General features: G+C 47.9%; 1 protein-coding gene and 1 non-coding gene across 4 annotated transcripts; one reads left to right on the top strand and one right to left on the bottom strand.

Annotated features, from left to right (window-relative positions):
* Positions 1-3,282: 3,282 nt before the first annotated feature.
* On the top strand, positions 3,283-9,875 carry Cops7a (COP9 signalosome subunit 7A). Of its 3 annotated transcripts, none has more exons than XM_028754515.1 (8): positions 3,283-3,533; positions 3,872-4,076; positions 6,056-6,131; positions 6,316-6,404; positions 7,385-7,587; positions 8,508-8,613; positions 8,760-8,911; positions 9,074-9,875. In XM_028754515.1, the coding sequence occupies exons 2-8, from the start codon at positions 3,915-3,917 to the stop codon at positions 9,111-9,113; spliced, it is 828 nt and encodes a 275-aa protein (XP_028610348.1). In that variant the 5' UTR covers positions 3,283-3,533; positions 3,872-3,914; the 3' UTR covers positions 9,114-9,875. The 3 variants fall into 3 exon arrangements, with proteins under 3 accessions (XP_028610348.1, XP_028610350.1, XP_028610351.1); XM_028754517.1 differs by having other exon boundaries at positions 3,283-3,419; positions 9,074-9,871; XM_028754518.1 differs by having other exon boundaries at positions 3,502-3,600; positions 9,074-9,871.
* LOC114610067 lies at positions 4,358-4,464 on the bottom strand. The gene has a single exon (XR_003709630.1). It is a non-coding gene; the product is annotated as a U6 spliceosomal RNA (small nuclear RNA).
* Positions 9,876-15,439: the final 5,564 nt, after the last annotated feature.

Below are 15,439 nucleotides of genomic sequence, written 5' to 3'. Positions count from 1 at the left end.
CTCTCCAGCCCCTATGATGTCATTCTTAAAACTCTTCTTTTCATGCCCTGCATCCAATTGACTTGCAAATGACGTTCACTCATGTCCACTGTTTATGTTTGGTCCAAATCAACTTCACTGTTCACCTGAACACTTGTAATAGTCTCTGGTTGACCTTACTGCTTCTGCCTGTGAGCTATCACAATAGTGGTTTAAGCCGGCCAGTGGTGGCGCACGCCTTTAGTCCCAGCATTTGGGAGGCAAAGGCAGGTGGATTTCTGAGTTCGAGGCCAGCCTGGTCTACAGAGTGAGTTCCAGGACAGCCAGGGCAACACAGAGAAACCCTGTCTCAAAAACAAACAAACAAACAAACAAACAAACACAAGAAAAAAACAAAAAACAAAAACACAATAGTGGTTTGAAAATCTTGTTTATACCCAAGTGTAGTGTTGCACAACTTTAATCCCAGCACTTGGAAGGCAGAGGTAGGTGGACTTTGGTGAGTTATATCCTCTAGGACAGTCCACTCTACACAGCGAGTTCCAGGACAGGCCAAGCTATATAGCTATATAGTGAGACCCTGTCTCAAAAAAACAAAACAAACGCCGGGCGGTGGTGGCGCACGCCTTTAGTCCCAGCACTTGGGAGGCAGAGGCAGGTGGATTTCTGAGTTCGAGGCCAACCTGGTCTACAGAGTGAGTTCCAGGACAGCCAGGGCTACACAGAGAAACCTTGTCTCGAAAAACCAAAAAAAAAAAAAAAAAAAAAACCAACAACAACAACAACAAAAAAACCAAGTATATAGTGATTAGGCTGGTTGGTTGGTTTTTGGTTTGGTCAAGTTGACAAAAAAGCTAGAATCATATGAAAGAGAGAACTTCAATTGAGAAAATGAGCCCATTATATTGCTTGTAGGTAAATCTATGGACTTTTTTCTAAAAACTACTTATGTGTTTGAGTGTTTTGCCTGCTTGTATCCATGTGCATGACTGGTACCTAATGACCCATTCACTCCCCTAAAACTAGAGTTATGGATTGCTGTGGGTGCTGGGAATCGAACCCAGATCCTCTGCAAGAGCAACAAGTGTTCTTAAATGCTGAGTCACCTCTACAGCCCTGTGGTTATTTTCTTGATTAATGATCGGTCTAGGAGGGCTCGATCCATTGTGGGTGATACCACTGCTAGGCAAGTAGCCCTGGAGGTGTAAGAGAGGCGTTTAATGGGCACCCTAGAGAGTAAGTCAGTGATCGGCACCCCTCATGCTCTCTGCTGAGTTCCCATCAAGACGGACTGTGATCAGCACATGAAAGCCAAATAAAATCTTTCCTGAGGTCAGTTTTGGCCAGTGTTTACACATGGCAACAGAAAGCAAACTAGGTCATGTGGTTTAGAGCAAATCAAAACTAGACCTCAGATTATCTCTCATTTCTCCCTCCTTGTAGCCTTTTTGTTGTTTTTTGGTTTTGTTTTTTTGTTTGTTTGTTTTTCGAGACAGGGTTTCTCTGTGTAGCCCTGGCTGTCCTGGAACTCACTCTGTAGACCAGGCTGGCCTCGAACTCAGAAATCCGCCTGCCTCTGCCTCCTGAGTGCTGGGACTAAAGGTGTGTGCCACCACTGCCCAGCCCTTGTAGCCTTTTTTTTAAAGATTAATTTTTATTTATTATGTAGTGTTCTGCCTGCATGTATGCAAGCTTGCAGGCCAAGAGAGGGCACCAGATGTCACTATAGATGGTTGTGAGCCACCATGTAGTTGCTGGGAATTGCACTCAGGACCTCTGGAAGAGCAGCCAGTGTTCTTAATCTCTGAGTCATCTCTCCAGCCCACTATCTTCTTTTCTAATCTTCCTCCCATGTTTCTCTACCCCTCCCCCATTCTCAGCCTGGAATTCGCTATGTAGCTCAGAAGGCCTTTAGGCCTAAGATACTCCTTCCTGACTTAGCCTTCCAAGTGCTAGACTACAAGCAAGCACCACCATGCCTCTTTCTTCAGGGAAACAATGGAATCAGATAGGCATGCACTTAGACCCTATCTATGCTCCTTTGTCTCACAGGTTACTTCCAGAACTCAGATCTTGAACGTCCAATTCTCCTCCCTCAGCCTACTGAGTGATGGGATTACAGATTATGTAATAGTAAGTCTGGCTTTATCTTAATTTGCCCCTTAAACGGTTTCTGTAAGGAAGTTTGTTTTATTTTTGAGACATAGCCGGGCGGTGGTGGCGCACACCTTTAATCTCAGCACTTGGGAGGCAGAGGCAGGCGGATTTCTGAGTTTGAGAGTTCGAGGCTAGCCTGGTCTACAGAGTGAGTTCCAGGACAGTCAGGACTACACAGAAAGACCCTGTCTCGAAAAAAAAAAATTTTTTTGAGACATGGTCCACTATGTAGTTCTGGCTATCCTGTAATTCCCTATTCATAAGATGCTGGATGATCCAACTCAGACACCCACCTGATTAAAGGTGTGTACAACCATGGGATTTAAAGTATTTTGAGATAGGGTCTCTCACACTGTAGCCCTGGCTAGCCTCCAACTCCTAGCAATCCCCCTGCCTCGGCCTCCTGGATGCGGGGTGTGTGTGTGTGTGTGTGTGTGTGTGCCTAGCTGAATCCTTTTAACTTTTAAATCTCCTCATGTGCCTTGGTTCCACTTACATTTTTCTCCTGTTAATTGAGATTCAAGTCCTAAAAACATAACTCAACGATTACGTGTAGCAACCATGGCCAAGTCTGGTCACAAGGTCTAGAAATTTCAACGGAAGAAAACCTCAAAAGCCTAACCAACACACTTCCCTTTCCCCCCAATCATTTGGGGGTTTGTTTTGTTTTGTTGAGACCGGTTCTCACGCAGCCCAGACTGGCTTGGAATTTGCTCTGTAGCTGAGGCTGGTTTTGAACTCCTGATCCTCCTACCGCTACCTCCAAAACGCAGGGAGGGGGTATGTGTCACCACTCCCTGACCTCTTACCATTTATACATTTCTTCTGCTCTTTAAAAAGATGAGTGATTGGACTACCTAAATTATCTACCGTTAATTCCTAGCCGCGTTTCTCTATCTTATTTTTTTTTCTTCCTGCATCGCCTCGCCTTCCACTAACGCTGGTGTCGCTGTAGGAACTCCGTGCCGCCCTCCTCCCCGCTCCTGCAGCTCCCGGGCGGCTCGTCTACCCAGGACCTCCCCGTCTGCACCCTGCAGCCACCGCTCTCGCACCAATAAAGATGGGTGTCGCTCTCGCAACTCCAGCGGTCGGTCGGGAAAACGGAAGCAGGCCACAGCCGCCCGGAACCCGCCTCCCGAGAGCGGAAGTACGACCGGAAGCTAGCCATAGAAGCGAGTGGCTAGAGCGGCCCTGCGGGGAGGTGGCAGGAAAGGCTGGGAGCCGCTGCCGGAGGTGACGGAGCGACCGCCCCGCCCCGTGCGCTGGAAGACCGAGGCTTCCAGGTAGCTGTCGGTCGCAGTCTGTCCAGGGGTACGACCTGGCCTTGGGCGCAGCCCCGCGGATCCGGGGCTGCCTCTTTAAGGGAGGGGGTGGAGCCACGAGTGAGGAGCGAGAAGGTGAGGTCACGTGGTTGCGGACACGTGCAAGACACGCGTTGAGAGCTGGGTGTTCGTCGTCGTTGGGGTAGACACCATGTACCATCTCTTCCCTCCCTGGCTCATCTGTCTTGGAACTCAATGGGGTGCACGTGGTGGGGCTTGGGACTGTGCCCGGGATGGGTGGGCGTGGCGGCCAGGATGTGGCCGACTTCCTTTAAGGAACCCTTTTAGACCTCTTGACCTGATTGCTCATGCAGAAGTGGCTTAGGCCCTCCTGAGTGCAGTTCCCTGCCCTTGAGCTGACCATCCTCACACGGTTCAGGGACCTTTAGTTTTACGTTCCTCTTTCCTTACAGCTCCAGAAAACTTGAGGCCAGAGCCCCGCACCTCGGTGCAGCCATGAGTGCGGAGGTGAAGGTGACAGGGCAGAACCAGGAGCAGTTTCTGCTCCTTGCCAAGTCGGCTAAGGGGGCAGCACTGGCCACACTCATCCACCAGGTGCTGGAGGCCCCTGGCGTCTACGTGTTTGGGGAACTGCTGGATATGCCTAACGTTAGAGAGGTGTGTTGCTTACCAGTAACCACTCAGGGTACTCATAATTAGCTATCAACTTGGAAAAGTAATCAATCAAATAAACGTCTTCATTTCCCGTATCTCTTAGACAAAAGGGATCTGTAAACTTAGTGCTCCTTCCTTCTGTAGCCACACTTTGAGTCAAAGTTTCACTGTAGTCCTGGCTGCCCTAAACTAGTAAACATGGTCTGGGCTGGCCTTGAATGTGTAGGGATCGTCCTGCCTATGTCTCATGCATAAGTTTTTAAAATAATAATTTTTTTTAATTTAAAAATATGGAACACTTTACAAATTTGAGTGTCATCTTTGCTCAGGGGCTATGCTGATCTTCTCTGGATTGTTCTGGTTTTAGTATGTGTGCTGCTGAAGCAAGCACAAATTTTTAATTTTTAAGCAAAAGAATATGTCATCCAGAATACCCACTTGTAAATTCTAGCTTGTTCACCAGTATGATATCTTTTTGTTGTTGTTGTTGTTTTTCAAGACAGGATTTCTCTATGTACTATAACTCTTGTGTTTTGGAACTTTCTTTGTAGACCAGGCTGGCCTTTAACTCAGAGATCCACCAGCCTCTGCCTCTTCCTCCCAAGTGCTTGGATTAAAGACATGTGCTGCCATACCCGCCTAGTGATACCTCTTAATAATCCTGTCAGCATTTGGAAGGTCAAAACAGGCAGATCTCTGAGTTTGAGGCCAGCCTGATCTACAGATTGAGTTCCAGGACAGCCAGGGCTACACAGAGAAACCCTGTCTCGAAAAACAACACATCATATCACCTGGATCAGAAAAACCTTTAGGTCTCAGTTTTCTCTTTAAAACGGTGATGAGAACTGAAATGGCTGGTAGAGCGGTTGCCTAGCATTTGTGAGGCCGTGGCTTCCTTGTCAGAATTTGGGATGCTAAGGTAGGGGACCACAGATTTTAGACCAGTCTGGGCAACTTAGACTCCATCTCAAAAAGGAGTAGGGCCCTTGTCTATAGTATGTAAGGCTGAGTATAGGTTCAGTTCTCAGAACTGCAATGAGAAAAACCTATACAGTACTTCCCCTCACAGTTCCAGAAGTAACAATTGTGGGGAAGTCTGAAGTCTAACATGGGAGAGGATGAACATATTGAATTATGCCATGTTACCCCAGTGTCGCACATTCTAATTCATTTAAGGTAGATAATGAACATGCTGTCTTCTTTCCTAAGACAGTGTCAAACTGCTGTGAGCATCGTGATGAGAACCACTCACAGAAATGGCGGAGTCAAGAACTTAAAAAGTATAGAGCAGGTGGATTGCCAACCCCGTGACACCAGCGTGTCGTGAGGGGCTGACAGTAGTGTGCGGCTACACTGAGCCAAGCGTTAAAAGGCCTTTGGTTGAATCAGAGGATGGAGTGGTTTTTGGATTGCTGTTTCACAACAAACTGGCTTTTGTTCCTGGGTTATCCACAGTGAACTAAAGTATATCCTTAAGACGAAGTAGAAGAAGCATTTCCAGCCTGTATTCCAGTGAGAGAGATAGGATAAATGGGTGAAGATGCATAAGTCAGCCACTTATCAGTAATTTACTGTGAGGGCCACAGCTCCACTGGGTCCTTGTAGGCTAGCAGACGCTGGGTCTATAGCCCTGTTAAAAGATATTGTTAGGTGAGAACCTTCAGGGATGACGTGCCAGGATACGTGGTGGTGACAGGAGGGAGAGATGCTGCAAATGATCTAAGACCTTACTATGAGGTCATTCTGAGGCAGTGGCCACAAACTATACCCTCTGGCCCACATAATTTACAGTGTCTGGGGTGTGCTCGGAACACTAAAAGTTTTCAGCTCTGATTGAAAACAGGAGGTAGCCGCATAGCACAGCTCAGGGCTAGTGGCAGAAACGAGCCCCTGATGGACCAGGGTAGGTACTGTTGAGAAGGACGGGGTCAGAAAGCTGAGGTCAGACACGGTCCTCTTGTCACTTCCTTGTGTTCCCGCAGCTGGCAGAAAGCGACTTCGCCTCGACGTTCCGGCTGCTCACAGTGTTCGCCTATGGGACCTATGCTGACTACTTAGGTAAATGGGCCAGAGCTTTGGACACTGGAGAAGGGTGGTTTCTGGAGAAACTTGGAAGAACTTCCTGGCTTGCCCTACTTCGATGCCATAAGTGAACCTGGGTAGTGTTAGACCATAATTGGTGCAGTAAACTTGTAGGAAACTGCTAAAACCAATATTTCCGGGCTTCTGTCCCTGTCTCTAGCTGAAGCCAGGAATCTTCCCCCTCTTACTGAGGCTCAGAAGAATAAGCTTCGACATCTGTCAGTTGTCACTCTGGCTGCCAAAGTCAAGGTAAGTGACAGTCCTGCCGGCTGCCAGTCCAAAGCCAGAGACTACCTGTTGTGAGTCCGGGGGCGTCTGCAGGAGAGCTATTGGCCTCCCTGTCTGGGTCTGAACTGAGGTTCCGTTACTGAAGTCATTTAGTCAGGAGTCTCTCGGTTTGAACTGAAGTTCTAAGTCATTGTCTTTTGTGATTGGCATCAGAATAGCCACTAGACTGTTGGCCTGTCTAATTCACCTTTTGGTGTTCCAGGCCAACAAAGCCTCAGAGCTAGAAATGGGGTTCTCCCCCACTTGCTGTAGTAAGATGTGTGAGACCCACATGTACCTGTGTGCCCCTGTGGGCACAGTCTCTTGTTATGTCGTCACAGGATTCTCCCAGTTGTTAGCTAGAATTGAGTCCTGGTGGTTTCTGCTGGAATTGGGCTCGTGGCTGTAGATTCCTCAGAGGTAATGCCAGTGTGTAACATGGCTGACTCTACAGGTTAAACTAACTCCAGACCCCTCCTAGCCTCTGATGTCACACTCATCTGAAACAGTTTGCTTAGCTACGGCCAAAGAAATGGCACCAGGAAGATGTCACACTCTTCCACTACACAGTGGGAGGTGGGCATAGTAGGAGAGCATCTGTCACGTGCTTTAAGATTGTCTCTTTTGAGTCTGGTGTGTGTCTCATGTAAGCCCAGTGCTTAGGAGTCTGAAGCAGGACTAATGTGAGTTCCAAGGCAGCCTGGCCTATAGAATGAGACCCTGTGTCAGAATACTACGAAAGAAAAGGAAGGAAGGAAATAAAGGCTGAAAGATTATCTTTTTTTGATGATATTTTTGAGGCTGTAATTGGTTTTGCTTTAGAACCAACATTTTCCAGGAAATGATTTATGGATAGGAGTGGAGGGATGGGGCCTGGCATTGGGGAAGAAATGGGAGAGGATTCTGGAAGGTCCTTCTCTGCTTTTGAACCCCACAAATTCTGGTCTGACCTCTGGACCCAGTGTATCCCATATGCAGTGCTGCTGGAGGCCCTTGCCCTTCGGAACGTGCGCCAGCTGGAGGACCTCGTGATCGAGGCTGTGTACGCCGACGTCCTGCGTGGCTCTCTGGACCAGCGCAATCAGCGGCTAGAGGTGGACTACAGCATCGGACGGGACATCCAGCGCCAGGACCTCAGTGCCATCGCCCAAACCCTGCAGGAGTGGTGAGAACTTGTCAGGCCTCGACCCCTCCCTTCTTATACAAGCAGGAGAGAGCAGGGACTGGGCTGCGGAGGGTTAGCCTAAGAGAGAAAGAGACCAGTGCTTTCTTCCCAAGGCTTCTGAGGGAACCGAGGCTCAAAGGGGCCCGGTACAGAGTCAGGGTTATTGGAGCAGGATTGGGGAAAGGAATGAGAGCTGTGCTCTCCACAGCTCTTAGTGGGAGGCTTGTCACTGTCGTAGGCTGCGTTTAGGACAACTGCACATAACACCAGGAGCTGTGACAAGTTTCTTTCCTTTTCCTCTTTGTATCCCTGTCTGACTTTATTGTGCTCTTGCTCTGTACCGCAAGCTGGCCTTGCATTGGCAGTCCTCCCTCTGTGTCCGGGTTTTGAGATCACAGGCGTGCGCTGCTGTGCACCGCCATGCCTGGCTCTCCCGTTTCCTTTCCTGGTTCCTACTCTCATCTTGCTATTGATTTATTTTTATTCTTAGTTATGCATGTGTATGTGATAGACAGAGGGGTGCTGGTGGGTGCAGGTGCTCACGGGGCCAGGGGTCAGATCAGATCCCCTGGGGCTGGTGGATGTGAGCACCCAGTGTGGGTGCTCTGGAGGAGCAGGCTGTGGGCACAGGCACCACCCCACCCACCTTGTCTGGTTCACCCACCTACCTCCTTATCTCTTTCTTATCCTGCCCTTGGGGGGGGGGGGGTTTGCTGAGGAGAAAGGACAGTGTGGCTGGTTCCCAGGTGCCCTGGTGAGGGTTCCCAGCTCAGGCCAGGGTTTCCAGTCCAGCTCGCAGGCTTGCTTTTGAGGCTTTTGCTTTTGTTTTTTTTTGTTGTTGTTGTTGTTTTGTTTTTTATGAGGCTGTGATTACTGCCTCCTCCTGCTGACGTTTTTTTCATCTGCCCTGATTCCCACAGGTGCGTAGGCTGTGAGGTTGTGCTGTCAGGCATTGAAGAGCAAGTCAGTCGTGCCAACCAGCACAAGGAGCAGCAGCTGGGCTTGAAGCAGCAGATCGAGAGTGAGGTAAGCAGACCGAACACGATGAGCTGGAGCTCTCCAGCCTGGCCCAGACCGGGGCTGAGGCGTGGCTGAGGCCCACTGATTAAATAATCGGCCTGTCCGGTTCTGGAGCCTCCTGTGGCTATCCCTCATTCCTTTCTTCCTGATAGGTTGCCAACCTTAAGAAAACCATTAAAGTTACCACAGCAGCCGCTGCTGCGGCTACTTCACAGGATCCTGAGCAACACCTGACAGAGCTGAGGGAACCGGCTCCTGGCACCAACCAGCGCCAGCCCAGCAAGAAAGCCTCAAAGGGCAAGGGGTGAGCCCGTGTGGGAGCCGCTTGTCTCTGGGTACCCCACTTTTACCTCAGGGACCTGGCTGCTCCACTTGCTTTAGTCATTTGCATGGGGTCGGGAGTGGGGGTGTCCTCCAGGAATTAGGGGACCCCTTGCATCCCCTCTCTCTCTCTTCCCCTTGCCAGACTCCGAGGGAGCGCCAAGATTTGGTCCAAGTCGAACTGAAAGGACTTGTTTCTTCCCTGGGAGTGTGGGGTCCCAGCTGCCTACCTGCCTACCCCTTAGGAGTCCTCAGAGCCTTCCTGTGCCCCTGGCCAGCTGATAATGCTAGCTCATGACTTTTCATCTCCTCACCCCCAAGCATAAGCCACACCCTCTGTGGGAGGAGGCCCATCGGGGTCATGTTATGTTAGTACTTCTTCCCCACCACGCTTGCCCTCACTGTCTTCAGCACCATGTTTGCCCATTACCCTGTCATTGAGCAGGTCGGCAGTCCTACGGAGGGTGCTGGCTCTTCACTACATACCTGCCCCTGCATGCCTGATCCGCAGTCCCTCCTCCCCTTGCCTAGTGGGCTGCGGCTGGAAAGCCATGGGGAAGGGGGTCTCCACCTTCATCCCAGCCTTAGAGTTCTGGAGCCAGTCTGCTGCCCTGGGAGTTGCTGGACATTTTCCTCCCAGAACCCCATCACACTACAGTTGTTTCTTGTCCTCTCTCATCTCCTTGGGCCTGGGGATACTGCTGCTTCAGTGACCCCAGAGCCTGAGAACAGCTATTTTTGAGATGTTAAGAAATGGTTCTTTGTTAGCTAATCATTTTAGGAAGCCCGATGGAAATCCTGGAAGGATTGATATTTCCTCCTGTGGTTTTGGTGGGGAAGGAAATATAGATTGTATATTAAAAATAAAAAGTATATATGCATAGGTCTATATATAACATGACACAGAAATAAATCTATGAGAAATCTATGTACAAAAATGCCAGGAACTGGGCCTCTTCTGTCTTTGATGTTTGTTAACAGGGAGAAGAGTAATCCCCAGTCCACTGTAAAGCCAAGTGCCAAATGAAAAGAACCAGATACTTTGCAGACTCTGGGCCTAGGACCTAGGAGGCCTAGACCCTGGACAGATTGCTCCATCCCTCAGCCCATGGTCAGCAGTAACGATCACCTACTGAGCACCGCCATGTCCTAACAGTGGAGATGCAGACTGACCATCACTGTCCCTGCCTAAGGACCTGCAGTGTAGTCTGCTTCCATTCACCTCAGAGAACCACAAGACTTTTTACATTGAAAGCACATAAAACTATTAGATTTGTTGGTCTCTGTCCCTTTTGTCCACATTAAGATCCAAGAAGTACCTATGCCAGGAGATTCCCTAGAGCACTGCTTGCTCCCTTGAGGTGGAAAGTGCTAACTAACTTGAGGGGCATTGAACCCTCATGCAAATATGAAGTGCTATCTGAGAGCCTAATGGGTCTAGTGTTGGCCGGGCCTGTGCTGGGCCTGTACTGTTCTCTAGCTGGGGATTTAGGACCAATTCCTTCCTTCCTTTCCTTCCTTCCTTTCTTTCCTTCTTTTCTTTTCTTCCTTTCCTTTGACACATGGTCTTTCTATGTAGCCTTGCCTCTCTTGGAGTGCACTGTGTAGACCAGACTGTCTCAACTCAGATTTACCTACTTCTGCTCCAGCCACCATCATTACCAGCCACCAAATTACTTCTTTTCCCCTCTTTCCCTTCTCCCTCTCACTCTGGCTTGAGGTTTGTTTGTTTGTTTACTTACTTGTTTATTATATGTAAGTATTCTGTAGCTGTCTTCAGACACCCCATAATTGGGCATCAGATCTCCTGAACTCAGGACCTCCAGAAGAGCAGTCAGTGCTCTTAACCACTGAGCCATCTCACCAGCCCAACAAACTACTTTTAGTTGCTCCTAAAAGCTTGTTGTCATTGGATGAGAAAGTAAGGGCAGAGTTCTGGTGGTTGGTGGTTTGGTGTGTATGGGGTAGTTACTGTAGTTTGGAGACAGTCCTGTGTTTCAGGCTGGCCTTGAACAAAGGCTGACCTTGGATTTAGTATCCTCCTGCCTCCAGCGGAGCACTGGGATCACAGGTGTTCACTGCCAGACTTGATTGAGTTTACACTCTTGGTTACTCAGCTTTCTGAAATAAGCTAATTGATTCTCTTGCCTCTGAAATAAATGCCCCAGATGCTCCAGTATGTAGAAGGTGCCAGTTTCTGGTGGTGTGAGCAAGCCCTCAGAACCCTTGTAATCTAGTTATCTCCTTTTCTTGTAGGTTGGTTCCAGACCAACCTTCTATAGTCAACAGCTCTAAAATCCAAGCTGGGTTTGAACTGCCTGGCTTCATTCCTAAGGAAGTGGGGGGACCTGTTCATGTCCTGTCCCTCAGGACACATTGTAGTGTGGTCTTGATGCACCAGGAGGGCTCCTGCTTCCCAGCAAAGGGGAAGGGAAGATAATTGCTGGGGAAGTATCGAGAGCTCAGTTGTTTTTGTTTCTGTTTTGGTTTTAGTTTCTCTTTTTTTTGGGGGGGAGGGGGAAGTTTCGAGACAGGGTTTCTCTATATAGTCCTGGCTGTCCTGGAACTCACTCTGTAGACCAGGCTGGCCTTAAACTCATAGAGATCCACCTGCCTCTGCCTCCCAAGTGCTGGGATTAAAGGCTTGCCACTATGCCTGTTAAGAGCTCAGTTTTTAATGATGACATTTGTTCAAAGGTTAAGGATTCCATGTCCTCATGACACTAGGGAAGTCCTCTTAACCATATCACCTACACACGTGCTTATATATGCTGACCCCTCCTGTGTTCCCGTCTTAGATGTCCACCCCTGAATCATCCTGAAAGTCCAGAGTTGATACACATGAAACATGGTAAATCCTTAAGCCGGGGGCTCGAGTGAGACATGGCTCAGTGGGTGACCTGTTTGCTGTGCATGCTCGGAGTTCAGGTCCTCAGAATCCACTGTAGACTGTGCTAGGGTATGGCTATAATCCCAGTGCTTCCAAGAGATGAGAAATAAAGACAGTACCAGGAAGCTCATGAGCCAGCTAAGTGGCCAAACAGTGGGGGAAGAGGTATGTGTGGTGACCGGAGACCCTCTGTCCAACGAGACAGAACTCTCAAGTAAAGACTTGGCCAGTCAGAGGCAATGGTATAGCCTTGTTCCAGCTTGGCAGGCTGAGGCAGGAGGCTTTCAAATTCAAGACTGGCCTAAGCTACGTATTAAGGTCCTGTCTCAAAAATACACAAGAGCTGGGCAGTATAGCTCATTGATGGAGTGTTTACCTACTGCTCCTAAGACCATGGCTTTGATCCCTATTGTCAATACCCTGTGTAAAGTTACCTACCCCCTTGAGCTGACAAGGCTCAACCTGTTGATTCCAGGCCCAATAAAACCATGAGTTTAATCCCTGGGACCTGAATGGAATGAGAGAATGAACTCCTGAAGGTTGTTCATGCAGCAACCCCGTGTAGTGGTGTGTGTCTCTGTTGGGGGGTGTTCATGAATAACATTTATTTATTTTAAAGATTTATTTTTATGTTAGTACACTGTTGTTCTCTTCATGCACACCAGAAGAGGGCATCAGGTCCCATTAGAGATGGTTGTGAGCCACCATGTGGTTTTTGGAAATTGAACTCAGGACCTCTGGAAGAGCAGTCAGTGCTCTTAACCGGCTGAGCCATCTCTCCAGCCCCATAAATAACATTCAATAACAAGCAGAAATTCTGAAAAAAATAGGAAGTAGGTACACACAGAGCATGTCTAGTCTGATTTTCTTTCTTTTGCTTGTTATATTTGTGTTTTTAAATTTCTAATTTAATGTGTGTGCTTGCTTGCTTGTGTCTGTGCACCATATGTGTGCCTGAGTGGTGCCAGCAGCGGCCAAAAGAGCACATCAGATCCCCAGGAACTGGAGTTACAGAGAGTTCTGAGCCACCCTGTGGGTGCTGGGAATCAAGCCTGGGTTCTCTGCAAGAGCAGCCTGTGCGCCTACCCACTGAGTCATCTCTCCAGGCCCTCTCTTGAAAACCCTGAAATTTAAAAAATGAAATAGAAATTAGCTTACAAAGTAGTGGGTTTCCATAGTTTTGTTACCCAAGGTTTTTGGTTTCCCTGTGTAATGGAGATTGCTCCCCGCCCATCCTCTGCTCAGTCTGTTTAGTTTGCTTTGGTTGGAGACAGGATTTCCTCACTATCTGACCTCTGTCTCCAAGTGCTGGGATTATAGGCCTGGGGCATCATACATACCTACAGCCGGTATTTTATAGAATTTTTCCTTTTGTCTTTTGAAATAGGATCTTGCTATGTAGTAGAAACTGACCTGGAACTTCCTTTGTGGTGTTTTATAAAATTCTGTTAGAGGTCAGAAACTCCCAGAGGCGGGAGACGTTGGCTCATTGTTTAAGGGTGCATACTACACTTGCAAAGGACCCAACCCCCACGGTTGGCTTACAAAGGACGTGACTTACAACTGCCTGGAACTTCAACTCCACGAGGGCTTAATGATTGGCACCTGCATTCGCTTGAACATAGCCACACACAGGCACACACATATCTACAATAGTAACTGCAGAAAATCCTGTGAAATCCATGCATTAAAATGCTACTGAAACTCATAAGTGAGAGGGAAATTTTTCTCTACTTAGGTGAGTAGTCTAACAGGTGGGTAGAGCAGAGTTTAGGGACACAAAGCACTGTGTCACTGTGCAGGACAGCAGCCTGAACTTTTTAAGAGGCTTAAGGCAGCATGGTGGTGTATCCCTGTAACTCCTGCATTTATGATGCTGAGGCAGAATTGCTACAAGTTTGAGGCCAGCCTGGGCTACTGGTATCAGGCTACCTAGGTCTATGTAGCAAGGCCCTGTCACAAAACAAAATCCCCTAGCATACTGTCTTTGGTAGTATGAAACCAGGTAGAGCTGCTGAGTTCTGGCTTCCATGTTTCTCACAAGGCTGCAAGTAAGTCGTGAGCCAGTGGGCTTGAGTTTAACTTGGTGGAATAGTTGCCTGTCATGGGTTTGATCTCCAGTACAATAAAAGAAAAGGTGTTTGGTAAGGTCATGGTTGTCTCAAGGCTCAAGTGTGCCCGACTGGGCTTCTAGACTCAGTGGTGGTCTTCAGGAATCACTTCATGGGTGACTGGACTGAGGATCCTACGAGGTCACTGACCCATGGCTAGTGTCCACTCAGGTAGTCCCCACCTTTATAGAAGAACACAAAGACCACAACAAGGTGAAGTCACGGTCATAGCCCATCATTTCCACCACTGGGCAACCCAATATGTTTTCAAGAGCGGGGAAGAAAGCAAGGAGCATAGGTAGCCCTGATGAAAAGTGCTCACCAAAGGCATCTGGGGTGGGAGGAGAAGTTCTTGAGGCAGCCACGGGGGATGGGAATGGAAGAGCGTGGGGGCAGGGGGAGTAAGACTTGGTCTTTTTGGGTTTTTTTTTGGGTTTTTTTTTTTTTTTGGATTTTTGAGACAGGGTTTCTCTGTATAGCCCTGGCTGTCCTGGAACTCACTCTGTAGACCAGGCTGGCCTCAAACTCAGAAATCTGCCTGTCTCAGCCTCCCAAGTGCTGGGATTAAAGGCGTGCGCCACCACCGCCCGGCCTCTTTTATTTTTTTAAAGATGTATTTATTTATTTTATTATGAGTACACTGTAGCTGTCTTCAGACACACCAGAAAAGGGCATCGGATCCCATCACAGATGGTTGTGAGCCACCATGTGGTTACTGGGATTTGAACTCAGGACCTCTGGAAGAGCAGTCCATGCTCTTAACCACTGAGCCATCTCTCCAGCCCAAGAAAAAAATTCTAACAAAGGAAAAATTCTAAGCAGGGGAAAAGGAAAGGATGAATGGCTCCTTACAAATGTCTACGTCTACGACTACTATGACTACTACTCTGTCTTTGTCTTCAGTACTTCTGCATCTTTCAGAGTACATGGTCACATGTTACAAAGTTCATCACAAGTTCACACCAAAAACCAAATCATAACTTGAAATAGAAGTTTACAACAGAGAATGTTTACATGCATGTCCATTAGGAGTAATTGTCTAGCTAAACATCCATCACCTGTCTAACTCCACTGAAGGTGTAAAACTATAACTAAGAAATCAGTGAAGCTCTGTATAGATAAACCCAGGCAGTATTTTCTCTTCTGTCCTAGCACCTATAATAAATCGTGAGTTCCCTTTTAGTGACCTTTGGTTAATTGTTTTACAACCTCTTGGAATGTGCTCTGAGCAGGAAAGTCTGGCTATCTAAGGGCAATTAACTGATGACTGATGATGAGGCTGGCCGAGTTCTCATTGCAGTTTTGACTATCAGAAAGGGACCTAATAGCAGTCCCACTATAAAAGAGTTTAATAATTATTGACATAATTTTAGAAGTTCTTATAGGATCATCATTAAGACTTAAGAAGCTATCTATCTTCGTGGATCTGCAGAGATCTGCTCCAAAGGTGTGTGCTATTGTTTAGTGATTGTTAACATATGTTTAATAATAATAATAGAAAAAGCATATT

The sequence above is a fragment of the Grammomys surdaster genome, unplaced genomic scaffold (assembly GCF_004785775.1).
Source record: "Grammomys surdaster isolate TR1022 unplaced genomic scaffold, NIH_TR_1.0 126013, whole genome shotgun sequence".
Classification (NCBI taxonomy): Eukaryota; Metazoa; Chordata; class Mammalia; order Rodentia; family Muridae; genus Grammomys; species Grammomys surdaster.
Note: the sequence above shows the minus strand (reverse complement) of the source record. Positions and strands in the feature narration are given on the sequence as shown.